General features: G+C 48.0%; 7 protein-coding genes and 1 non-coding gene across 8 annotated transcripts; 3 read left to right on the forward strand and 5 right to left on the reverse strand.

Annotated features, from left to right (window-relative positions):
* Positions 1-551: 551 nt before the first annotated feature.
* Positions 552-1,757, reverse strand: F5891DRAFT_945822 (glycoside hydrolase family 16 protein; the record flags this gene model as incomplete). Its single annotated transcript, XM_041374638.1, has 5 exons — positions 552-640; positions 693-765; positions 823-1,135; positions 1,188-1,494; positions 1,541-1,757. The coding sequence occupies 5 exons, from the start codon at positions 1,755-1,757 to the stop codon at positions 552-554; spliced, it is 999 nt and encodes a 332-aa protein (XP_041229821.1).
* Positions 1,758-5,578: 3,821 nt separating this feature from the next.
* On the reverse strand, positions 5,579-8,341 carry F5891DRAFT_1013565 (Rec8 like protein-domain-containing protein). The gene is made up of 6 exons (XM_041360797.1): positions 8,209-8,341; positions 8,036-8,156; positions 7,838-7,977; positions 7,674-7,789; positions 7,123-7,616; positions 5,579-7,068 (listed from the first exon to the last, which is right to left on the reverse strand). Exons 1-6 carry the CDS (start codon positions 8,209-8,211, stop codon positions 5,924-5,926), a joined length of 2,019 nt encoding a protein of 672 aa, XP_041229822.1. The 5' UTR covers positions 8,212-8,341; the 3' UTR covers positions 5,579-5,923.
* On the forward strand, positions 8,342-10,445 carry F5891DRAFT_1140669 (uncharacterized protein). The gene is made up of 4 exons (XM_041364895.1): positions 8,342-8,512; positions 8,564-8,925; positions 8,985-9,326; positions 9,378-10,445. The coding sequence occupies exons 1-4, from the start codon at positions 8,407-8,409 to the stop codon at positions 10,227-10,229; spliced, it is 1,662 nt and encodes a 553-aa protein (XP_041229823.1). The 5' UTR covers positions 8,342-8,406; the 3' UTR covers positions 10,230-10,445.
* On the reverse strand, positions 10,446-14,125 carry F5891DRAFT_1013568 (uncharacterized protein). The gene is made up of 4 exons (XM_041360798.1): positions 14,053-14,125; positions 13,723-14,000; positions 13,069-13,581; positions 10,446-13,020 (listed from the first exon to the last, which is right to left on the reverse strand). The coding sequence occupies exons 2-4, from the start codon at positions 13,859-13,861 to the stop codon at positions 10,937-10,939; spliced, it is 2,736 nt and encodes a 911-aa protein (XP_041229824.1). The 5' UTR covers positions 13,862-14,000; positions 14,053-14,125; the 3' UTR covers positions 10,446-10,936.
* A 1,323-nt stretch (positions 14,126-15,448) lies between these two features.
* Positions 15,449-18,090, forward strand: F5891DRAFT_1126653 (plasma-membrane choline transporter-domain-containing protein; the record flags this gene model as incomplete). Its single annotated transcript, XM_041364112.1, has 19 exons — positions 15,449-15,484; positions 15,648-15,863; positions 15,911-16,026; positions 16,075-16,206; positions 16,257-16,294; positions 16,346-16,523; positions 16,581-16,613; positions 16,661-16,689; positions 16,739-16,873; positions 16,928-16,965; positions 17,016-17,163; positions 17,220-17,315; positions 17,369-17,431; positions 17,489-17,527; positions 17,576-17,641; positions 17,694-17,774; positions 17,832-17,874; positions 17,931-17,991; positions 18,040-18,090. 19 exons carry the CDS (start codon positions 15,449-15,451, stop codon positions 18,088-18,090), a joined length of 1,599 nt encoding a protein of 532 aa, XP_041229825.1.
* Positions 18,091-20,721: 2,631 nt separating this feature from the next.
* F5891DRAFT_t48 lies at positions 20,722-20,803 on the reverse strand. Its single transcript has one exon. It is a non-coding gene; the product is annotated as a tRNA-His (tRNA).
* A 1,021-nt stretch (positions 20,804-21,824) lies between these two features.
* Positions 21,825-22,724, forward strand: F5891DRAFT_977126 (uncharacterized protein; the record flags this gene model as incomplete). Its single annotated transcript, XM_041376674.1, has 5 exons — positions 21,825-21,881; positions 21,936-21,964; positions 22,016-22,350; positions 22,406-22,489; positions 22,537-22,724. The coding sequence occupies 5 exons, from the start codon at positions 21,825-21,827 to the stop codon at positions 22,722-22,724; spliced, it is 693 nt and encodes a 230-aa protein (XP_041229826.1).
* A 198-nt stretch (positions 22,725-22,922) lies between these two features.
* On the reverse strand, positions 22,923-25,120 carry F5891DRAFT_36368 (uncharacterized protein). The gene is made up of 10 exons (XM_041371542.1): positions 25,001-25,120; positions 24,864-24,950; positions 24,770-24,811; positions 24,687-24,714; positions 24,472-24,633; positions 24,329-24,413; positions 24,191-24,278; positions 24,070-24,136; positions 23,695-24,012; positions 22,923-23,641 (listed from the first exon to the last, which is right to left on the reverse strand). The coding sequence occupies exons 1-10, from the start codon at positions 25,042-25,044 to the stop codon at positions 22,958-22,960; spliced, it is 1,605 nt and encodes a 534-aa protein (XP_041229827.1). The 5' UTR covers positions 25,045-25,120; the 3' UTR covers positions 22,923-22,957.
* Between the last annotated feature and the right edge of the window lie 55 nt (positions 25,121-25,175).

Here is a 25,175-nt window from a genome sequence, read left to right on the forward strand (position 1 = left end):
GCATCTAGGTATGATGCACCGAATGACGAAGAGAACGAACACCATGTAGAAAGCAATTGAGATGATCTGCACGAGCTAGATAATCGAAGCTCAGATGATACTCTCTCGAACGAAGAGAGGCTCGAACTAGGAATGAAGTCTTCAATTGAGAAATTGACAACAATAAATGGTATACCTAGGGACGAAGGGAAGACTACATAGGTGATCAGAAATTGTATGTGATAGTAGACTCGTAAATAAAAGGCCTACCTCAGTCTTCGATTGAAGCATTGAGGGGAGACGACTCAAAAGGAGGTATAATAAAAAGGTATCGAGCGAAAAGACAATGTGTATGATGAGTGATAAAGTGCGTACGAAGAACGTGTTGTAATATACTCTATGCACATGATCCATTGACAACTTGTATTCCTCCAGGGTATCTAACGAGTAACGTAAACAATGCAAGGGCTAGATGACAGACTTCTATGATGGTGAAATGATCTTCCGGACTTGTTACATGAATAGCTGGATAGTATGGTATAAGGAAGACAAAAACGAACGCGGGCGTCAAACTAACGCAAGAGACCATGAGGTGTATATATTTTAAGGGAGTTGATTTCCCAATAGGCTTCGGTGAACTCGCTGGGATTGTTGTCAACAACTGCGATAGTCATGTGTCAGGATTGCGAGTGATGAAAACAAGGTAGGCTTACAGCTGTTACAGGTAGAGGCTTTGGCCGCACATGTGGACGCATTCCACACCGACTCAGACCCAGCCCAGTCGCCCTGTAAAGTTGATGGATAGGTCATAATGACGCCGCAGAACATAAAAATGGCACTCACACAGAATGTCAGATCAAAAACAATGCTATGTGCATTGAAGTGTTTGGAGTAGTCGCAGTTGTTAACCGTCGGGAAGTACGCATCAGGTGTTGATAGAAGCACCAAGTCCAGGACGGGCTCGCCACCGAGAAGTAGCAAGCTGTCGCGAGTGATAAACCAGACTGAAACGCCCTTCGTGCTGCTTTTCTCCATGATATAAAAGCCACCGCCCACCGCATTGAAGCTTGCCCCATAAGAATCTTGGTCAGGAAAAGAGACACCGCAACCCTGATTGGAGTTTACAGATGTGTCGCATGATGTGGATTTTGTGAACCTACGAATCAACTTGAGCGAATAATACGTATGACGGTTATAAAATAGCGAACCCTCTCTGTGATCGAGCCTTGGGCATAGTGCAGTTCGGTGTAGTGTGAAGGGAGGCAAGATTTCCTTGACCGAGGTTGACGCCTTCGATAATATCAATTTCGCCACCGTAAGGCCAGGGCCCTTCCTCACTCAATGTCCACCACGCAGGCCACGTTGCACAACCCTCGGGCATATGAAATATGTCGAGGACAAACAAGGCGTCGTCGTAAGCATCCAGCGAATGTATGCGTACGCTGTCTCGCCCACGGGCAGATTTTGCAACTTTCTTCGTGTCGTCAGCGCGCATGATAAACTTGTGGTCCGAAACTGCGAAGAATTGAGCGAATAAATTGAGCGCGAAGGAGACACATACCGAAAGTCAGATTATCCTTGAGAGCGGTAGCTTTATCGACATAGTTGACACGGCCGTTCGTTGGATCGTCCGCTGTCTCCCAAGAGAAATTACCTAGAAAGTCATAACCAATATGTGAGACGATTAAATTGTAGGTCAATGATGGGAACAGTGATTGGGCGTTGACCACCACCAAGGAAGCGAATGCGAGTAAAATGGCACATTTAGTACTATACATCGTCGATAAAGAAAGGACAGGATCTGGTTTGTTCAGATTCAGACTTGAAGACAGCCAAAAGTATGCAAAAGGAGCGGAAATCAGGGGGTTGAAAAGCTGACCTGGTCCTAATGTGAATGGCACGACCAACGGCCGAGCATGAAATAGTGCCAATGGTATTCAAGTTATATGGCCTTCGGGGGGAATAACGGCATTATCAAAGGTATTCCGTCACTTAAGACTAACATGAGACATAAGTAATGATCAACATCACGGTCGACTGATAGACAGCTTGATTCTCCAAAGTCGACTCGAGCGGATGGTAATTGTGCACATCACGGTGAAAGTGGGTGTAGTACGTACGAAGGTACGGTGAAATTGAGTCGAGACACCGGGATTCTCCGGCGAGCTGAGACAATATACCATTATTCCCTTTTCGGTTCGGAAACGACCGAAAAGGGACGATGAGTGCCAAAGTCACGAGACTTGGGTTCTGCTCTCCGTAAACTACCCTACCAGGTCACGGTGGGTGGACACAGCTGGTTGGTCGCGGTTGCAGTCGTGCGACGGAATATACACTCAGCTAGAGTGGAAACACGAACTTGTGGGCCCATCTAGAAGGACATCGCCATACCGATTGCCATCCTCAACCACTGCAAATCAGAGTTTGAAACGATTGATTATCTTCAATGCTAATGGCAAATACTTATGATGCTAACAACCAAAGGAGATCAAAGGAAGCCTCGTAATCGTAGGATCTCCGCGACGAACGTTCCAGGGAACAGAAGCTCAAAATGTCACCAGGGTGGAATACTACGTCTTTGGGAAGAATTCGAGGGCATGGCCAATCAGGTGAATCGGGTGAACCGTGTATGTCGTCTTCCTATCTGCCGCGTGGACCCTTGAAACAATTACGATCAGGCTCGTTGGCTGATATGGAGAATTGCGGCGACACGACTTGGATGCATGAGCCCATTCGTTTATATTGCCAAGAAAGGTCCTTAGGATAAATGCCTCATGTTTTGGGCGTCTAGTGAGAGAGTAATACTATAAAGCAGCTTTAAAACAGCCCATCACATGCATCTCTGCAACTTCGAGCAAGACGCCATCCCCATACACCAACTTCACCTCAACTGTACTGCAGCCACTAAGATGGCGACGCTCATTCCAAAAACCACACCCATTCGAGCATTCGAAGATCACGAGGATCGCGTGATCGCACTGGCGGTTTTCCGCGATCGTGACGAACGCATGGTCACGGGCTCGTATGACGGGACGCTTCGTCTGTGGGACTTGAAAACAGGTGTAGTGTTGAAGAAGATGGAGGGGCATCGCAGTCGGGTGCGGGCGTTGGCTGTTTCACCAGATGGGGAATGGATAGCAAGCGGTGATGAGAGCGGAGAGCTCATCATCTGGCATGGAAAAACTGGGGAACCATTCAACCAAGCAATCAATAAAGCTCACGACAGCTGGATATTTTCACTTGACTTTTCTTCAGATTCCAGGATGCTGGCCAGTGGATCATCTGACACTACCACGAAACTATGGAGTACATCATCATGGCAGGTGCACCATACACTTAGTTGTAGTGGAATTGTCCGCTGCGTTCAGTATGCACCGCGGCCGCGCCATTCGCAAGCACTTCTTGCGATTGCAACGGACCGCAATGTCCAAATTTACCAGAACTACACTCCAGACAGATCTAATAGCGGTTACCACAGGTGGAATTGCACACAACCACCATCACCACCACCACCACCACCACCACCACCATTCCCCACCCAGTTGCTGCAGACGATTTGGGGAGCATTCAACTACTCACTCGCGTGGACGCCAGATGAGACACAGCTTCTTTTGGGGGGCAACGGGGTTGATCCCACCATACGAGCGTGGGATACGTTGACCTGGCAGCAGGTCGATGGTCCCTGGAAGGGCCATTTCAAGACTATCCATGCCATTTCTCTGAACTCTAGCGGCACTCTCCTCGCCTCCGCATCTCATGACAGTTGTGTCCGCCTCTGGCGACTCTCAGATCGACGAAACATTGCCATATTCAAACACTCTGGAGAACTAAACTGTGTAACGTTCTCTGCGGGTGACAAACACATCCTCAGTGGAGGTGTGGATAAAAAGATCTCGGAGTGGCCAATATCCGAGAATGCTTTGTCAGAGGATGGTCCAACTGATGGCCTCATGAAGGAGCAAGCGACGTGCCAGGTAAATTTGTTTTCATTTCCCCGCCCATTCATTATCTAAGTATAATTTTTACGTCAAGGTTCAAGCCTACTGTGATTTCAAGGCATGTTCCCACCTTTGGCTCTTATAACGCAGCGTGAACATGATTTACGCAGGTCCTCGCTATGAACTCGGCAGCCCGCAACGCGTGCATAGCTGGGGACTTGCCTATCGCTGAAAATGTGCTAAATCAAGATATTGAATCCGATGCCAGTCACACTGCCTATGCCAATCGCGCAATTGTTATGGCGCGAAAATGCGACTGGGACCGAGCGCTTCAAGATGCAGTTCAGGTGAGATTGACTGGCCCATCATGTGCATGACCTCCTAACAAAAGTTATCCTTGATGATGGCATAGTCCGTCAGCATTCAGCCATCATTGACGGGCCATATCTCCAAGGGCATTGCCCTCTGCGGGAAAAAGCAGGTTTTGGCTGCCAGGATATCATTTGACCTCGCATCCATGTTTACGAATGGTGATTTAAAGACCGATCACATGCTTTTCTTGATCAAGGCAGGTACTTATATTCTTCTCACATACTCCACGCTTCATTGCGATTTTAGGCCATTGCATTGTTCAATGCAAATGAACATCAAGAGGCGATGCTGCGCATTGGAGAGCTAGCCGCGAGTCCCAATGTCGATCCTGTCGCCTGTCGTATCGTGGAAGTGAGTGTGATGCGCTCGATCACACCAGGTTCACGTACTATCATTTATTTCTTTTACCCCTCGTACACCAGGCCTACCTACGCGTCCAACTGGGAAACATTGCCTTAAATGATGTACGCCATAACGAAGCTGTTGAACATTTCACTGCCGCCGCCAATGCTAGCACTTTCTTTTACAAATCGTCAATTCATCTGACATACGACGAATTTGTCGCGGTACGCTGATATGACGCAATCAAAAACTCATTCATGTTCAACTACGTATTTTCCGCAGCTCTTTGGCTGGGACCTCAAGTCCTTGTGGCAAACCGCAAACCAGCAACAGTGTCATGCACTCTTTCGAGCAGGTAGTTTTGGAGCAGCCATCGAATCGTATCAATCCATCATGGATAAGGTTGATGATGATATGAAAGTCGGTTTGCGTGCTTGGTTCATTGGTAAGTATTTCAGTAATGTCTTCCCGTCTCTCCGTCTATAATCATCAACTGCACTTCACTCAGCTCTTAAGTAAGATCGAAACGCGCTCTATGCTTCACATGGGGATGGTGCGCTCACAGCGAGCGGTTACTCGTAGTTTTCATTTGTACCTTGACGGTAGTTGTATTGCTCTTGGTCCTTGTATCATAATATTAGAGTTCATGGTACCCTTATCAGTCGAACCTTGCTCGGTTCTTTCGAGTTACTCCAAACCCTTGTCGTTTAGCAGGGTGAACCGAACTGAAAATTTAAATGAGCCCTATATTTTGGCCTCACTTGACCGATTATATTTGCCGTGATCGATCACAGCGGCATCTTCTGTGCCACTCCGAGTGCAACGTTAGTTGATTCAACTTGTTTGGACCAATTAATTGATACTTGTTCAACTATGATCACGCGTTTTTACCTCTAGATTTCGCAGTCAGTTTGAAAGCTTAAGTTCAGTTGAAGCTGGATATAAGATTACACGGAAAACGTGTCCAGGCCTCGAGAAGACTCAAACAACATGCATTCCCCAAAGAGCGAAAGGGCACTACGATAAATAATGAACATTTACGACTTATTTATGACTGCGTTCTCGATTCTTGTTGGTTGTAGGTAACGGAACATACAGATCCAGGCAAACAATTCTAGGATGTATAGGAAGATACAGTATAAATCAGGAAAGCTACAAGGAACAAAACGATTGAAAGCTTGGTGTAGCGAGCTCGCGAGATAAAATAAACTGATAAAAAATCCTAGTATCATTTCGTAGATAGTCGTGAGATCAAGATCTGAAAAATCCAAAAGAAAACAAGATAAATACACTCAGAATCCTGTGGCAGATACAATAGATGGAGCGATAGATTCGTGCCGCTGGCGCTCCCACAATTTGTCCTTTCCGCGGATTTCGATATTCTCAAAGGCAGCGCTCTGCGTCAATTTTACGCAGTCCCGTGTTCCGAGGACAAGAAGCTCGAAGAAGAATGCGGATGCAGCACGCCGAGAAGCTTTCTCCGTCATCCTGCGGAAGCTTATGGCTCGCTCCTCGCCATCCTCGCGGGCTTCGGGTTTCAGCTCCTTGCGGATGATGCCTAGCGCTTTTACCGTGTTCTTGCTATATCCTGTGCCTTCACCGTCACCAGCAGCTTCCTGAGCCTGAGTGGGAGAGGGCCGTACATCGAACGACGCGATAGGGCATGTCATGTCGGCGTAGGTCTCGTCACCTTCTTCTCCATCGATGGCTGGCGTGGACGATCGACTTTGTTCTGTTGCGGCACCTTTGCCTTGTTCTAATCCCAATTCGTCATGTGCCACCGGGAATTCACCACCAACATCCATCTGAAACTCATCCAAACCGCCCGTCATGTCGCCAAAGTCGAAGCCACCGTCAGGAGCCATACTGGCACGACCGCCAAGAGCTTCGCTGGCAAGTGCGATGCTCGGAGCAATACTGGCATCCCGCCGAGCTTGTTCGACCTGCTCATCCTCATGTATGCTCCCCTCAACCCTAGGTTTCTTCCTCCCTGCCTTGTCAGGGGATGCACCCCTCTTTTTCGATGGGAGGCCAGTCTGTAAAGGACGCATGAACAGGTCGGATAATTCGGGCGCTAGTCCAGGGGGCCCGGCAAGGAAGAAAGTGCCTTCGGGCGTAACCTTGGTGGGAAGAAAGTAGGCAATGGGATCCTCGCGGATCTCCATGAGCCGCATCACCATCGCAGAGCGAGGAAGAGATGGATGTTCTGCAAGGATATTACTGACATCCTTGATAACAGGCGCGCCTAGACCACGACCAGCTCTGGCTCCGGGGCCATCGGTGAGTTCAGTAACAGCATCGATGATTTGCTTTTTTTCTTTGGGCTTGCGCTTGGCCTTTGCAGCAACTGCATCGTCAGCTAATTCTTGTGCAGCTGCCTTTGGTGTGAGGAGAAGGTCGGGCGGTGGTGTTGGCGGAGGCTCGGTGAGCGGAGAGGCTGTTTACTGGGCATCAAAAAAAGTCAAGCAGAAAATATGAAATCACAGCGTACACATTCGAGAAGGAGACCTGGTTTGTCCGGGTGTCTTTTCACGATCGCTTAAGGGGCGGTCCCCGAAATCGATACCCAAATCAATGTCCATATTTCCCATGTCTGGACCAAAACCCATGTCCACATCCATGTCAGCACCAAACGGATGTTCGGAGGGTTCTCTACTTCTGTTCGAGAAGAAATCTTCGCCCTCTCCACCTTGTCCCATCATTCTAGAGTCCAACGACTCTCTGGCACTTCGTGGAGTCGGGGCATCACGACCAACTTCTACGCTTCCGTCGATAACGCTGACCGGTCCGTCTCCAAAGTCGAGACCAAGATCAAGCTCTCCAAAGTCCTGTGAACCGATACCATCTGATGGCCCGAGGTCAAAGCCGTAGCCAGGATCGTCAAGGTCAAATTGTAGGTCGTCGGCTGTTTGAAGGGTAATATCTGCTTGGCGTGCAACATGATGACCCTGAGGTTCAGCAATACGGTCCTCAAAATCGATGTCCCTGGCTCAGTGTATGAGCCAGGAGGATAGGAAACGAGAGAGTGCATGAGGATCTCACCAATTGATATCTGGAAGTAAAACGTCCAGGTCGAGATTGCTGCTTTGAAGTGTGATTGCATTGCGGTTGACAGCCAGTTGATCTTCCGTCATATCAACAACACCTGGGCGGAATGCCTGGAACGAGGTCAACACTTATGTGACACCAAAAGTACGAGTCATTACCATCTTAATTTTGAGGAGTGCTTCGTTACAATCATCCAATAAATATTTCGCTTTTCGACTGTAAATTCGAACAACACCGAGCAATAACTGTCCGCTTAGGCGCAGTGCCATGACTTCAACCTCCTGTCCCATGATGGCATCTGGGATGAGTGTAAAGTGTCATTTAACGCGTCAGAAACAGATCAGATAATGACGCACCCGCTGCCTGTTCAATATCCGTCTGTAGTGTCTGTGTTTTGGAGAGTTTTCTCTCCATATGCGCGGCTAGCCATACTTTGGCCAGTGGCCCACGGCGCGATAAAATAGCTTCTGAGTAAAACTTTTCCGAAGTAAGCCACTGTCAAGTAGTTGCAGGAGTAAGGTGTACGAACCATGATAATCCAAGCTTTAGGTGATATACAAGAAATGAAAACAGAGAGGGTGTTGACCAGGCACCCGGTCGCGGACTCGCGGTTTTGAACAACTTGGTCAGGCGGTGGCTGTGTCACAGTGGAAGGTTATTGAACTGTGTTTGGCCTATTGGCCTAAATTTACGGATTTTTGTGGAAGCGGGCTGGTCGAAGTCAAAGATGCTGGCTTCCACATCGCGAAACTCTCTCAAAAGAGTCTCCAGGAAAGCTGCTTTATGGTCATCCCAGTCCGAGTGCACTGGAGCCCTACCTGTGACTTTTTCCCGTGAGTAAATTCGACCACTCGTTCACAAACGCGGTTTTGAACACCGTGTAGGATGTCAGAGCACCCAACAGGTTGCAGCAAAGCCTGCTCTACACCCGAGCTCATCTAGAATTCGGAATAAACCATGGTCCTTCGTTCCCGACCAAAGTTTTCAGGGAACTGCACGTGGTAGTGCTATAGCGCGCTACCAGTTCAGGTCTACAGGGTTTGCCAATTCCAAGAGCACCGCAATGGTTCTTAGAATGTGCAAAGAAATGAAGCAGGAGGGCGTAAACCCGGACATTATCATTTATAATAACTTGCTGGCATGTCTTGCGGACGATTGTCATGTGCTAGAGGCTTGGGCTGTTGTCGAAGATATGAGTTCTATGGGGATTGCACCCGACCGAAACACTTTCAATCACCTCATACATGTGCGTTCGTCTTTCTTTGGTCGCTGTACCTTGCCTTATCGTTTCACTGTTGAACCCAGGCATCACGTCGATTGCACTCGGGAGCTATGTGGGATATCCTCGACAAGATGGATGCAGCAAATATCCCTCCGAACGAACGGACATTCCAGTTAATGATCCAACGCCACACAACGCCAGAAAGAAAAAATCTAGAATTTGCACTGCAATGTGTTTATGAGATGGGGACCCGGGGGCTCATCCTTGAACTCACGATCGCCCAAGATGTGATAGGACTTGCGGCAGAACTCGGCTTTCCCCGACTTGCAATCGACCTGGCGGAGAATTTCGAAGCAACCTCCGTCCGGAGATTAAGCTCGGAAATATGGATAGGATGTCTAGCATCATCTGCTGAAGCTCTTTACGTGCGTAGTATTTATATCTAGTATCGTTTCCACCTGACATTCGATCGGAAGGCTAAAGGTGTTCAACGATGCTGGGAAAAGGTTATTGGCGACCTTAATGTTACTCCAGACGAAGGACTCTGCCTCGATGTTCTCCATACTGCTGGGCGTCATGGACTCTCTGACCTTGCAACAGATGTCATTCGTGTCCTCAGAATTCTGGGTGCTGACTGGCAAGAGTACCACTTTGCACCCCTCGTGGAAGCAATGTGTAACGCCGGAAATCTAAAAGATGCCTTTGGCACACTCGACTTGATGCGAAGTAGTAACATCTTCCCTACTGCGGTAACGACCCAGCCGATATACGAAGTCCTGAAGCAGGATGTTGACAAGGTGGACGGCGCTTGGGAACTGCTTGACAAGCTACGAAGTGAAGGGAAGACTATCGACAGGACCGCCATCAATGCCATCATCCGCGCTGCCATATCACTTTCAGATCTGCAGCGTGCCGTGGGCGCCTACAAGGCTTTCCCCGACTACAAATGCGTCCCCGACATTGACACCTTCAACTCACTCCTTTCTGGCTGTATCATCGCCAGTCACCGTGGACTGGGAGATAGACTGCTCCTGGATCTGAAGGAGTTAGATATCAAACCAGATGCAACGACATACGAGCGGATCATCGTCCTTTGCCTAACACAGGCTACATATGAAGACGCGTTCTTCTATCTAGAGGAAATGAAAGCGCAAAAATACGTGCCGCCACGGAGCGTTTACGACGCTATCATTCGCACTTGCATCGCTGCTGGTGATTCGCGGTACACGCTAGCATTGGACGAGCTGAAGCAGTGTGGATACACCGTTTCGGATAACTTGCAGACCTTCATTGATACTGGAGGACGAGAGTCACGGCCGAGATCATAGTGTTCGTGTGTCAAGTTACATTCATCATCGATAGGTAGCTTAGCTATATCTACATAATTGACCTCAGGTTTAGAATTGATGCTTGTACCGCTCTTCGGGCCTACGCGCGATTCTGAATACGTTGACCATCATGATATATCAATCACTCCGCTCTTGTACGACTGCCTTCCCTTGTGAAATCAGATTTGGTCGAAGACCCCATGCAGGACATAGCCCTATCCGAGTGCAGGGCTTACTCCCGGCTTGCTATCGTAGTTTGTATGTGCTTTGGTTGATATGATACTTCCTGGCGGGCGTGTCGGATTTTGATCAAGAGCACACGCCATAGCAATTGCACATCTACATCAATCCCAGAAATATGTCCCTTGGCTAAGTAGCAATTGGATATCAAACCCGAGGGATCAAGGCTCTGTCGAGAACAAGATTGTACGCGCGCTGACAATGATCCGCCGGGCTACCGGCTCGAGACTCAGGCCTCCTGATCGCCCTGACTGGTTGTGGCTACCCATGTGAAACGATTCAACAAATTCGTGCATTGCGATATATATATCAGACGAGCAGGTAATTGAAAAGCAAATACAGCTACCCCACCCACCCCTTTTTCTCTATTGCGAACACCTTCCTCGTCATGCCAGGACGACTAGCCACCATTCCATGGTTTGTACAATGTTTCCCCCCACTCCCCCGTTCCGCTTGCTACACACCATCTACTTTCTCTTGGCCTCCCCGCCTGTGCTCGCAGAGACAGGTTCTTCGTCCTCCCACGGGCTGAAGTTGGGCTTCCGAATCAACGGCAGCGACTGTAGCCACGCAGGTAAAACAGCCCCCTTCCCCCCAAACGCCGGCAGCGGCTGCACCTCAGCGTGAACGTGCACTGGAGAAGATGGAATACTTCCGACGTCGCTGAGGCTTGGCAGACGCTCGAGGCTCGTATTAGTCGAACCACCAAGCGCGCGCTGAAGTACCTCACGTTCCGCTCGAGAGGGAGCAAAGGCGCGAAGGAGAGCGGATGGAGTCGAGGAATTGCTGGACATGAGCCCGTTTGGATTCAGGGCGTCATAGCAAGCCATAGGAGCGGCTCTGATGGGTTCGGACATGGCCGGGGCTTGTCGTCGCGGAAGTCTGAAAACCTTGGCATCAGGATTGAGGCCCTTGCGCTGCTTGTCCTTGGCAGATGTCGAGAACCACCTGCGTGGTCCAGAATCCAACTCCATGATAGCAGCATCATTGACAAGAGTGTTGTCCAGCGCGCGTACGGCGGAGGGATCAGAGTTCGTGCGGTGAGGCATGCTCATTTTGTCATACATGGCCTGAGTGTGGTGGCGAACTTCGAAAGGATCATACTCAACATTCATTTCCTGTGCGGGCGAAGGTCCAGTGAGGGACACAGGTGACACACTAAGCGCGTTTCCAGCTCTTCCAATGCCTCGGCAGTCTCCAGAAGGAGAGTCTAGCACGCTAATGAGGCTACTTGGGATGAATGCTGAAGACGGTGTTTGAACATCAAAGGGAGAGAACGCCAAATTTGTCTGGGGGGAGAAATGACCGTGAGCGATTTTACCAGATTGTGATGGTTGCGCGAGGGAAGCGATATCGTCATCAAAGATGGTGTACCCCTTGGAGCGACGCGAAACAGCACTCGTTTCACTTGCATTAGGGCTGAAATTTGACAGTGATCCCAACGAAAGTCGCGGAGGTCTCGGAGAACGTGAAAACTCTCCTGAATCAAGACCGCTTTGTTCGCGTTCCGAAGACCCCGGTGAAGAATGGATGTCTAACGGCTCATCAAAGGGACTGAAAGTTGAGGACCAGGATGGTGCATCTGCTTGACCCATGTCGTAATCATTTGCAATGCCGTGACCGTTGATATGACCGTAGTGCTCTTGCGTGGAGGAATGGCCGCTGTTCAAAACTTGCATAGGGACAAACAACGGCTCCTGTTTCAAAACCTCTGTTCGCTCCCTAGTGGCTTCAAGTCGCTCGCGTGCTTCTGTGATTTTAACCTCGAGCTCCTTCGCACGTGTGTTGAGCGCGGCGACAACATCCTCGGCAATCCGAACCTCCTTCTTCTTCGTCTCAAGCTCCAGTTCCAGTTCCTGTGTTAGGTTGGCGTCCTCGACCTCAGCTTCTTCAAGCAAAGTCGCTCGGTCTGTCTCGATTTGATCCCTTAACCTGCCTATTTCGCTCTCCAATTCCTCAATGCGCCTTACAGCGCCCTCCTTCACACCGCGGGCGGCCTTCAGCTTCTTCTCGGCATCTCTTCTTCCCGTTTCAGCAGAGCGTCGTGCATCTTCAAGCATTTTGGCACGAGCTTTCCCTTCGGCTTTGCGTTGATCTTCATCGCGCTTACGTATGCGCAGCTCGGCCAATTCAGCTTCCAGCGCATCATGGGACGTAGTAGCGGCTGTTTGGACCTCGCAAATTTGGGTATCTAGTTCTGCCACGAAAGCCTGCTGAGCAGCGATTTGCTTCAAAACTTCCGCGACCATCGGGGAGTCATCGATGGATACAGATCTCGAAGGGCCACATGAGATGGTTTGAGCAACAGGCGGGACGTAGACACCGATACAGGTCTGGTCGGAAACTGGTTGGGATATTTGAAGGTTGTGCTCGTGCGTTCGATGATCTGTGTGCAGGGGAAGTGAAGCCGACTTGGGAAGTGGCGGAGGCGTCGAGTTACGACGAGGAATTAATCCAAGGCGCGGTGCAAAACGTTCACGATTACGTAACCTAGGTGGGGTACCACGCGATGGAAGCCTGGGACAGGGAACCGACTTTGCAAATGGGCGACCTTCTTTCTACATTAAGATAGAAGGACGAATGAGATCGAAAAACATACTGTTGAATTCGTTGAGTTTGTCGAGAGCCTTGAAGCCAAGTATACCAGAGCTCCAGCCTTCAGCGTCCTTTGATCCGATCATGGCATCGTGATACCACGAATCAACAAGACCGCCACGCCACCAGTGACCAAATGCTCCAATAAACCAAGAATCTGAAACTACCGATCCATCATGATAAACACCTGACAAGTTCCCGTTACCATGTAGACTAGTTGTGCTTGAACTACGTCCAGTAACGCCAGCAGCTCCGCGGGTAGTGGCGATCGTGCAAATGCCGATACTATGGAAGATATGCTTTGGGGTGCGTAGAGATACTGAAGCACGGTTTGCAAAGTGAAATGGAAGTGGCGTGCGGTCAGTCAGTGTATTGCGGTCCACAGGACGCGAAGAGTATTGGGCATCAGTATCAGAAGATTCGTCCGCGGTATCATCAAGATGGCTGAGGTGTTGGCGGAAGGATTGTTCGGTTAGATAAGCACGGAATGATGTCTCTGAGGGGTTCGTGAGATACGCTTGATGTTTTTAGGTTCAATAAGGATGCCAATTAGATGGACGATCAAATGCAGTGAACAATGATAGTATGCAAGAGTGAGAGACAAGCAGAAATAAATGGTCAATATGGGCAATTAAGGAGCTTGAACCACGTTGCTCACCAAGTATGAGCACTACAGCAACAAATACAAGAAGAAAGACGAAAGACCTGAATTCACTGCGAACACGGGCGGAGTCATCCCAGAAATACAAGGGAGTCCATAGGGAGATCAAGCCAAGGCCGCCGAAAGATAGGCTCATTAGCAAGATAGTGGATGGTCTTGATGACTTTGCGAGCTTATGCACGCTGGGATGAAGATTACGAGTAGGGTGGGTGCGATTAATGGCAGACACTGTTGCAAAGGGACAAGGACGTCCCCGCAGTTAAATTGAAATGTACCTGTAGTAAGTGAGTTGAGTGAGTGAGTTTGAGGATTATAATATAAACTCACCGTCGTTTTAGGGATAGAGAACGTCGCCAACGATGATCACGTTGAGGAACGTTGAGAGTTTAGGAAGAAGAACAGCGCCCGCAATCAAAATGCCGGAGTCGGAATTTTCGTACGTAAATCAGTGCCACAGTTTCACAACAAAACTAAATTCGCTACTAATCTTAATCCACGATCATGTCATCCACACAGCTTGCTATATAGGTTTCCTTGACAAAATGCACTGTCGTTTAAATGTGCCACGGCACCGGAAATCTTTTGGCTGAACTCTGTACTTTTTTTTTTTATCGATCTAAGCCGCTGAACGTTATCCATCGATAGTCGCATCAGTCATCCGAGGATGGAGAACAATGCTCCAAGAATTTTGCGCCTTACTTACCTTGGTTTTACATATTTGATAGAACATGCTGCCGGCCACGAGCTGGACAACGTGTCTTACCATTTATACACGCAGGAAATTTACCCTGTAGTGGTCTAAGTATGTCCATTGTCCAGACTGTTCGCATGTCCTTCATTCACACATACGAGTCCACCCTGCAGGAGACTGTGACATGATTGATGGACGTACGATGTCATTTCATTATTCTGCTAGTACATAACCATCACAACGTTCATCCCCTAGGCCAGCTAATATCGTCATTGACTGGCAGTCGTGGTATGTGGCCGGGTTGCAATAGGTTGAGATCCCTTCGGCCTTCCTGCTAACGATGCTATATTTATGCACATTCCGTACTACTGCTGAGAAGGAAATAATGCGCCAAGATCAATAAAAATAAAAATTCCCATGAACTATTTTGTGGCACCCGGAACCGCATCCCGAATTTTGACATCATTTTCTTTTTACAGTAACACCTGCGTGGTCTAGGAGAAAACCATATCAGCGACTTCGATTCGAATCTCGTTGGCAATATTGGAACGAGCATGCTTATTTAATGAGTTGGAGCGGAAGGCCTCTCCTGGGGCCCGAGTGTACTTCCGTCCAGAAGTGAGTAGTTTCCATTACCCCACTAGGCATGTACTTCGGGCATGTGCAAAGGGGGATGCTTTTCGATAGACTTTAGTTGCTTTTAGCTTTTTTACCCTTTGTTACGAGTGTTCGGTGACATCCGGCCGAGCAACTCCACTCGAAACTCTGGTTAACTACCAAGGGACCGTCAGGTTGTTGCCGCATAGTCCTGCGTATCATTATGTTCCTAGCCTTCCCCATGACCCAACTACATAACGCATCTCGTGTACCGGTATAAATGCCGTCCGCACCTATGGATTCCAAACTTGGAGTTGATGATTGACGTAGTTTGTTTTCAAATTCAGCTCTTCCTTTGCCTCGAGGGGTCTGCATGTACGAGAAGTTGCAATTGCCTCCCACAACAACTTATTCGCTTTCTCATTGCTTCAGAAAATGGCCCATTGGAACAAGGATCGCATCAGAGAACCTGTGAGAAGAAGATATCGTCATATATCGTTATATATCGTAATATATAGGAAAGGTTTTCGTCACATTGTAATATAAAGTGATATAAAGCAATATATGACCATGTAAAAGCACCATAATCAGCATAATCCCCAGCAAGAACTCACCGGTTTACTGATGGCCTCAGTGGGGAGTGCAACAGGGACAGGGGTATCCCCCATTCTATACTACCCTCGGCGCAGAGCCGACGCCTGGACACTCTCAGCCATATGCCCAACCAGTCGTTCAGCCGCAGTACGATCCACAATCATCTGCAAACCAAAAAACACCCTTCGACGACGGTCGGTTTGAGCCGAAGAAGCAGGTCAACGACATTCTCTTCCTGGTCCTTTTCATTCTGCAGGTTAGTCTACCTTATTTCTTGGTGCACTCCTTCTAATGCTATGGTAGTTTGCCGGGTTTGTGGCGCTTTCAGGAATTGCCCTCTCAGGATACGTGTCAAATAACGGGCTTGGGGGTGGTGTAGGCAATGGCTCCCAGGTTGGCTCGTCGGTGACCCTCAATCGGTATGTTGACCATGGTCATTCATCGACATATTTAATTGACTGCGTTAGCCATACTGCCTACCTTCTGTTGTTTGTCACTGCGGCAGCTCTTGTCTTATCTATAGCCTACTTGATCCTCGCACGCATCTTTACACGGGCCTTGATGCACATCACTCTCGTTTTGTCTATAATACTCAACATGTAAGCCCCCTAACGCCCTAGATCGATCATCGTGGTGATTGTCACTCTAGCGCCATTTGCGTTTATTACTGGATTACTGGCTACTATTGTGAGCGATATGAACTTATCGGTCACCTCTTTATTGACTACGAAGCTACAGCTGGTGCCATCATATTCACTATCATTGCCTTGATTTCGATCTTTGCCTATTTTGGCTTTAGGTCCCGCATTCCATTGGCGTCCCTTCTCCTGCAAGTAGTAATGGATATATCCAAACATCACAAGAGCGTCTACGTCGTCGTCTTCATCGCCTTGATTTTGCAAGCTGCTCTAACCGTGTAAGTCGTCGCTGTTGTCACGCTCGAAGAAGTCTTTTCATATGCTATTAATTGCAGGTGGTTTTCCTATACACTGATTGCGATGCAAGTGTTTCAATTTGCTGTGCAATCTTTAGTTTCTCTAACATATTTTGTAGATACACGAAATGGACACCTGGCAACCCAAGTAAGTTTGCGTTACTAGTCAATTTAATCAAGTTTGAACGATCACTCAGGTTGCGACAACGGAACGTCTTGTTCTGGAAGTACTGTGGCAGGCCTAGTATTCTATGCAATATTTTCGTACCTCTGGACATCTCAAGTCATCGGTAATGTCGCCTTAGCCACTCTTGCTGGTGGACCGTACGGAAGTGAGCCTAGCTAGACGACTCGATTGGTTTCATCATCTCATATACACATCACAGACTGGTATTACTTCGGACCTCGAGAGCAGCAATTGATGGTAACTTTCTGTTCTATGTGCCCTCCGTTATGCTTATACGTTGACTTCAGCCAAAGCATCCAACCCTTAGCGCATTTGGACGCGCTTCAACGCTTTCTCTTGGGTCAATAGCATTTGGATCCCTGATTGTCACTATTTTGGAAATTGTTCGCCTTATCCTAAATGCTGCGAGGAACAATGCAAATGCGCAAGGAAGTTGTGAGTATCAATTCGATTTTTTCCTACTTCAATGCCATTTTGAAGCCTTTGATAAGTCGTAGAAGCATGTCTTGCTTGTTGCGCAGAGTTCTTCGTTGGGTGTATCGAAGGACTGGTAAGGTACTTCAATAGATATGCCTACATCGAGATTGGTAAGTTATCTGAGTTAATCCGGTTGTACTTACCAGTCATTCGGTATTATTAGCGCTCTATGGAAAACCTTACATTAAAGCAGCAAAAGACACTTGGACCATGTTCATGGATCGTGGTACGCTCCGTTATCGTTTGTTTTCCCGTAAGCACTCTCAGGGTGCTGATATTGTAGGAATTGATGCGCTTGTCAACGATTCATTGGTCGGCATGAGTGAGTCACCACTGGGGGATACTGACGTCATCTGATGATGTTCGACAGCTTTGACGTGGGGGGCGTATGCCATTGGGCTTCTATGCTCACTCTTTGGGTATCTCTACCTGCGCCGTGCGTGCCGAATTAATGTGCTTGAGAAATCGGTACCATCGTTACCGCACAGTGACACACCCTGCATATAACGCCGATGGACAGTACACAGCACCGGTTGTCTTGTTTGGATTCATCATTGGACTGCAATGCTGTGCGTGCTTCTTTTTGATCCCATCGATAGTTCTGTATGATTATCAATATCTTGCAGCGATGACAATGTCCGCTGCCATAGAGGCAGGAGTGTCTACTATGTATGTGCAAACCTCAGTGTATGGGGATACAGGTTGCTGATTTTCTCGAAACGCAGCTTCGTAGGTCTCGGAGAAGATCCACAAGTATTAGCTGCACGCGCACCTGACCTATTCAGGGTGAGAGCCTCAAAGTCATAGCATATCTGTACCTGATCAGCTTTGCAGCTCATTGCTCTTACTTATCCTCGTGTCGTTCAAGGGGTACCGAGGGTTTGATGCTCTCGATGTGGCGATGTCCGGATATTTTGTGTGGTCGGATCCGGCTTAGGTCCCTGCCTCAACATTCAACATGAACATATGTTACTATATAGAACCTCAAGTATGAATGTGAACCGAACTACAGATTTTCGAGTCATACGGCTATGACAGTCACCGGTCCGAGATGAATGGAATGGTCACGGTTGGAACCATCATTTCCAACAGACGTGGATGTTACCTCACAACGTGAAACTTTTTAACGGCGATCACCAGATTTGAAGTGTCTCCATGATGCTCAGACATTGTCAGTGCAGGTTGATTTGTCAATCACGACGATTGTCTTCTTTGCGATCGCATGGCTTCCCAGGGAAGGTAATTTGCTGCACCTTTGCAGCCATTGGATCAGACTCAAAATTATGTTGTACTGATTCAATTGTCAATTACCCTCATTTGGTCGACCGGTACAATCAGGTCCACAAAGCCCGTAAGCAGCCGTAAGCCAGGCCCTTTCTTCGACCTGTTCCCAGTTTCTTGAAACCACCGACTAGCTGGTTTCAGTTACTATGATATGACCAGTGCGTACGACGTGTCTTACGACGAACGAATCCAGTGAGTCGTGCTGTCAATGTACAGCTTTGCGCTCACCTGTCTTTGCTTTCATAGAGAGAGCACGAATGATATTTGCGGATAATCAGTCTGAAGGCCCGTGCTATTCGCGCAATTTACGCAAGTATCCACTTCCATGCAAGCTGTCAGCTCACCCGATAGGCTCCCTCACGAATGGCCTGCAACTGACCGGAACTTTTATGTAAGTAATTCCAGCGCAAGTTCTTACACTTGTGGAAGCGAGTGGAATGGAAGCACATCATCTAGAGGTGCTATTCGCTCGGCTTGCGCAATTGTGCTCTATTCTATGCAAGTTGTCGGGTCATTTGATATCTCTAGCAATGGAAGGCGGTAGCGCGTTTGTACTTCAGGTTGAAACCGGGCAGAGTGGAGTATAAGAGGTCTCAGATTATCATCGTAGGATGTGTCCCCATCTTCTTCGAAAGCCTTCTACGTCAAAACCTTTTACTTCAAATCACTATCATGAGCTCCGTTGTTCCATGGGATGGGGTATACCGCATCCAGAATGTCGCCTATCCAGAGCAAAAGATAGGACTCAAGGATACTAGGGATGTTGCCGCTGTCGTCGTCATCGTCGGCCGTCACGAGGATTCGATCAATCCACGCATCAAGGTAAGTTGTTGAATAAATATTCACTGTTCAGTTCTCATGGCCTTTGCAGTGGGAAATCAAGGCCACCACTGTAAGCGAGAATAGCAAGATAATCATCAAGTCGGACTCTAGCTCCATCTCCAACTACGTCGGTGCTGACGTCAGTTTTACTTCCCCTTTAGTTGGAAGTTGAATGCTAACTTTGTAAAAGTCTGAGAAAGTGGTTTATAGTGCCACGCCCTATGAATGGAATGTATCGTACCGCGAGGTAGGGAGGTGGATGTGAGTATGCCATATATGATCACGCGTCTTCAGGGTGTAACGTGACTCTTCCTCTTCAGTATCCAGGACCCTGATTCACACTTGTTGTTGCAGTTGCCTCATAGTGATGATGGAACAGAGGTACGACGCTTCATTTTACGCTGTTGCATAACATTTTACATTGTGATTAGGTCCGACTCGTGAGGGATGGCGCGGGCGACGCGTCATACTGGAGGTTCATTCCTATCAGGCCCCCCTCGAATTGATTGAGTGCAGTGCACTGAGATAGCTAGTGTTGATGTGCTTGCTGTGTCGGTGGTTAACGTGTACGTCAGTGGAATTCAAGCGCTCTCAGATGAGCGGGCTATAAAAGGCAACGAGTGATTTGTTGAGACCAGTGCTATTCGAGGCAAGAGTCCAGCACGTTCGACTCGCCTCACGAACGTTTTAACCACCGAAACACACGGGCCGAAAAGGATATATCCAGCGCTCCACAGCACCACTGGCAATAGCAGCTGGTTTAGCCCGAGCCCGAGCGTCCAGCAGAGCGCCGCGAGGCAGACCACGTTCTTAGCACCCGCCCGACTCCTTTTAGAGAGTCTGTTAGCTAGGGCTAGGGCAAGAGGAACGCTAGAATGGCAGAGATGGCAGCGGTTGCAATCCCACGAAAGTTTCCATCAGGGGGCTACCGACGCTACCCCAATCGCGCTGACCTTTTCGTTCTATTTAGGATAATACTACTGAACCTAGTGGGAGTACAGGTTCTGTCGCACGATTGCAACCGCGTCCAGTTGCATCCAGTAATCGTGACCATGACCCACGGTAAGGTAGTTTACGATTGGGAGAGGGTTACTTGGGGGGGGGGGGGGGAGTAGGAAGCTTCATACTCCAAGCAAACTCCAAATCTCGTCATGTCGAGAACCTAAACCTAACTCTCCGATAGTGACTTCTCTTTCGGCCGATTCCGAGCCAGAAGACGATACAGCCCTCACATGTGACGTCAACTATGATAATAATAAGTTATCATTTGGCTATCATTTGGCTATCATTGATGCCATCATTTGCGGGCATGATAAGTGATCCATATCTTGTTCGTATCTGGGTGCGGGGAAGCTGAGGTAGACATAAATGTACTTGTGACGTAGTTAGTTCTGGAGCAAAAAGGCCATTTGTCCCAGGGAGGATTCGAACTTCCGGCTTCGCAGATTGGAGTAGCCACAATGCGATGATTTAACCACTAATCGACAAGGACATTGCCAACTGGCCACTATTGATGCAACATGACTTGTCAGGGCCGACGGTGTCGTACGCGTGCCTAGCTCAGGGCGCTCGGGCCTCAGTGAATCCGCACTCAACCGTGATGCGTCGAGCAATTTAAGGACCGACGTACGAGATTTTGCGAAACCTACTAAATATAATATAGTGTAACGGTTTTATATATCTCCTGATTTCAGCAAGTACTGTTTAGAATATCTTTTAATAACACTCCCCCACCGCCAGCTTCGCCCAAGCTACGTCATCAATACCCTGGATCACTCGCCCCTGCCGAGTTCCGGCCCGGGAGTGTGCTTGAATGGGTATTGCTGCAAAATCTGCCACTGCCTTGCCTGCTTTCAATTCTTGTCGATACTACCGGAAGCGACGATGAGGCCTTAGATAAACAAGATCTCCGGATGAACGCCCGAACAACGGGGATCACGAGCATCTAAAATTGTGGCAACTCGGAGAAGACTCAGAAGAGTGGTATAGTGTATTGTTCAATACCACTCTGGTATATGTGTTGGTGGTTAATTCAACCAAGGTCGATCATGCAGCGGCTGCGGAAACTACAAACTTGAGTGTACGAAGAAGTACATGAAGCGATACCGGTGCGTTGGCGGCGCGTCACAGATTTCCAATATGCTATGAATACTACACGTTCCTCATATTTTGGGATCCGAGCCTCAAACATAGAAATGATGCTGTTGGATGCACCAGATCGGCTTGGAAACAACGACAGAATGGTTAGTTGACGCGAGATACTCGCACTTCCTTCCACGGTTGTCTCTCTCACGGGAGCATCAGGGCATTGCATTGTCACATATGGTTGAGATATTTGCGCGAATGGTCGCAGATATCGCGCGGCACCAAACTCCCGGCCCATCCGGTAATCGATTGATTGTTACATAATACTAACAATAAAAGGCCATGGCAAGACATATTCAACAAGCTGTGGAGCATCTCGAATATTACTACTTTACCCTCTCGCTATCTCCTTCAAAACTTCCCCTGCAATGAGGAAAACCTCATACGCAGCGACTTTTGTCGCTGTTCTCGCCATTCTTATCATCGTACGCTGTTCACGTCCCATTTCATGAATGACCACTCATCCAGGGGGTTTATAGAATATTTTATCTTCACGTCTCCCGGATTGGTTCGCCCAGAGAACTTTTCAACATCAAATACCCTGACATTGTATTTGAAGGCTTATTGCTAAATACGACATCGCGAACACACACATCACAGTTCGCTATGGCTTAATGCAACGTTGCGAGTCTTCTACCATCAGCATTCCCGGTCCCAGCAAAGGACGTCTGGAATACGCCGACTACGAATGTCGTCAATTTCCGCTCCGCGTACAAGACAAATGTGAAAAAGAAAACCGCCTGTTCTGTGCTCTGTGGACCTCTGCTCAATACTTCACCGAGCTTGGCAATGGTTTCGCAGGAATGGGTCTCGTTGCTTTGGTCATCGGCGTGAGCACGCATTCCAGAAGGAGAAGGGTTTGGAGAGCGGTGGCTGGGCTAGTCATATTACACGGTAAGTCTTACGAAGCACATGGCTCCATCAGACGTCATCTTGATATATTCCGCAGCTGTGTTCCAACTGGTGACGTTTATTCTCGTCACCGAGCTGTATCGCAAGGACCGTTTCCCAGGATTTGAACACGCTAAGCCTGGTTAGTTTTTATGATGCCTTCTCTTGCTGACTCTAATATACTCAAAGGTGTTGGTTACGTTTTAAACGCTGTTTCTTGGGTTTCAGGGTTTGCCGTGGGCGCTGGCGTCATCATAACCGGAGTAGCTGCGGACCGCGGCCAGAAGTGGGCTGCCGGTAACAGATCAAACACACCAGTCCAGGGTTCTCGTCGCAGATTATACAAACCCGTTCAAAATTATGGTTCAAATGCATAGTTCGTTTCTTACTCTCTACGAACACGACGAATCGGACTCGGTTTCGGTTTTACTTGTACCATATTTGGATATCTTGGCGCACTTTACTGTATGTACGCATTTTGTAAATATGTTCATTGAACGAGTCGCTCTCTCACTTAATCATAGAGGTGTAATTGTGTGAAAGTTGTATGCAAAATGAAATACCAAATATCGGTTGTCTAGATATGCCATCTGATATACATAGCCCTTCTTCACCCATCATCTTCGGGATAATCTACCTGGTCATACAGCCTCAGCGTCTCATTCCAGTCCCTCTTCCGCCTCCTTCTGACAGAGAAGTACTTAGCTCCACTGTCCCATGTGCTTCTCACACGACCCTTCTGTTTACCCCCACGTTCGACGAAAAACTTCTCGGGATCATCCGGTAAACCCAAAGTCCCCACAGCAAGATTCATCAATCGCGAATGCAGATCCCGCCTTGTCACCCGTATCTCGTTCAGCGTCTTCTTCCCGACACACAGAAGTCTCGCTAGTGCCATAAAGGCGCGGAAAGCCGATATCGCGTCTTCTGTCCATCTCAGGGTCATCCACATCATTGCAGGGACGAGAAATGTTGTGAATGCGGCGGAGGGAAGCGTCAAGAGAATACAAGCAGCCCAGACGGATAGACCCGAAAAAAGCCCATAGACAAGTTTATATTGCGCTATCTCGTCAAAGGTGTCCCAGACTGGCCCAGTTCTTTTGAAGTTTCGGACAGCGATGAATGTGGTAATGAATACTGGGGTCCAGAGCACCAGGCCTGGAAGAGATATGGTAAAGAGACATATGAACCACGTCAGTCGAATAACCATCCGCATGGTAATCGTTCCCAAGGAGAGAGGACGCGCGATGCGGTCGTCTTTGATACCCCAATGAACAAGCCGGTCTTGATAATACTTTTGACGATAATTTAGAAACAGGTACATTCATTTTTTAAAAACTGTATTACCTTGAGGTCACGACGTAATTGGTTGAACTCAATGTCCTCCTTGGTGAAGTCGATAGACTGATCCTCAACAATACGTTTGCTCTTTTGAGTGTCGTCGGAAGCTTTGAACGCCTCGACAAATGTTCTGGTGATTCGCACATATTCTCCTAGGCTCATAAGAGTCCCAAGAGGTGCATACATGCGTGTCGCCATCTTTGCGGATCTCACAAATTCCCAAGATGGCGAGTCAATCGTCCGGGAACTAATTTGTTGTTGCATCCGTGTAGTCAGAGCCCGAATTTCGTCATACTGTACGGGAGCGAGGAGCTCTGGATTGTCCTGAACCACAGGACACTAAATGAAATGCTCTCTATAGATATGTATATATGCACGCACCTTGGGAGTCAACGTCATTGGGGGGTTGAATGTTACTAGAACATCTGATCTGAAATGTTGTCGATGCCTATAATTTTACACGGTCAGTAATTAGGCGGAAATATCAGAAGAATTTGATTACATGTAAGTAATTGAGCATGTCAGAATGGATACAGAAAAGTTTGGATCATCACGATTACGACTCAGGACATCCGAAACAATACGAGCCACTAAAAGATAAGTGAAGCAAATATTAGCAGATACTAATCAGTCGACAAACCTCCAGTCTTAAGGGGGGCAATGGTGGGGTGATAACGACTTGCCCCCTCCGGAAATAAACAAACTGCATCTCCCAGTTCGAGTGCCTGTTAGATTTGATTGAACTTTCAGATCCCCTATATGTATAAAATAAGCGCATCTTACATCCATTAGCTTATCCATAGCTTGGCTGTTATCAACCTCGCTGTCATTGTGGTCTTTACGCCGCTTAATAGGCACGGTGCCTGCGGATTCGATCAGCCAACTGGTGAATGTCCGATGACCGAATTGGGTGGATTTTGCCGTGAGCCGCAGCATGTTACGGGTCTATACGGCACTGTGTCAATGATGACGTCAGATTCAAGGTCGTGGTTGCTTACTTTGGACGGCATAGAAGTTACCAGAAGACTGACATACACAAACTATGGGTTAACACGCTTGGCCAAGGCAGATGTATTCTCACAGTGCATCCGTCAGGGAATTGGGATGGTTGGCGCAGACAATGCTGAGTCGCAAATCAATTTAGCTAATGGAGGATAACCTGACTGAAAACGGACCATGGTTGCCCGGTTTTCGGTATAATATCAGCATTCTCGACGACAATGGTTCCATAAAATATCTTCAGCACAAACTTGAAGAGCAACCTACCACCGCCGTCAAATTCTGTCGACCTTTGGTATATCGCTGACCTCACCGAATTAAGGTGTAAGACCAAGGTGTAGTAGAACCTTTTGCCATATTTATGCGAGTTTCGTCGTGAAGGTCGTGTACATGAACTGTTGCGTATGAGGAGGATTTAGGAAAGAAAAGGTTTAGTACATGTCACTACTTTGTCACTACTAGTCACTTCAAAGTAGTCTTATGTATTA

The sequence above is a fragment of the Suillus fuscotomentosus genome, assembly GCF_016647785.1.
Source record: "Suillus fuscotomentosus strain FC203 chromosome Unknown F5891scaffold_10, whole genome shotgun sequence".
Taxonomy (NCBI): Eukaryota; Fungi; Basidiomycota; class Agaricomycetes; order Boletales; family Suillaceae; genus Suillus; species Suillus fuscotomentosus.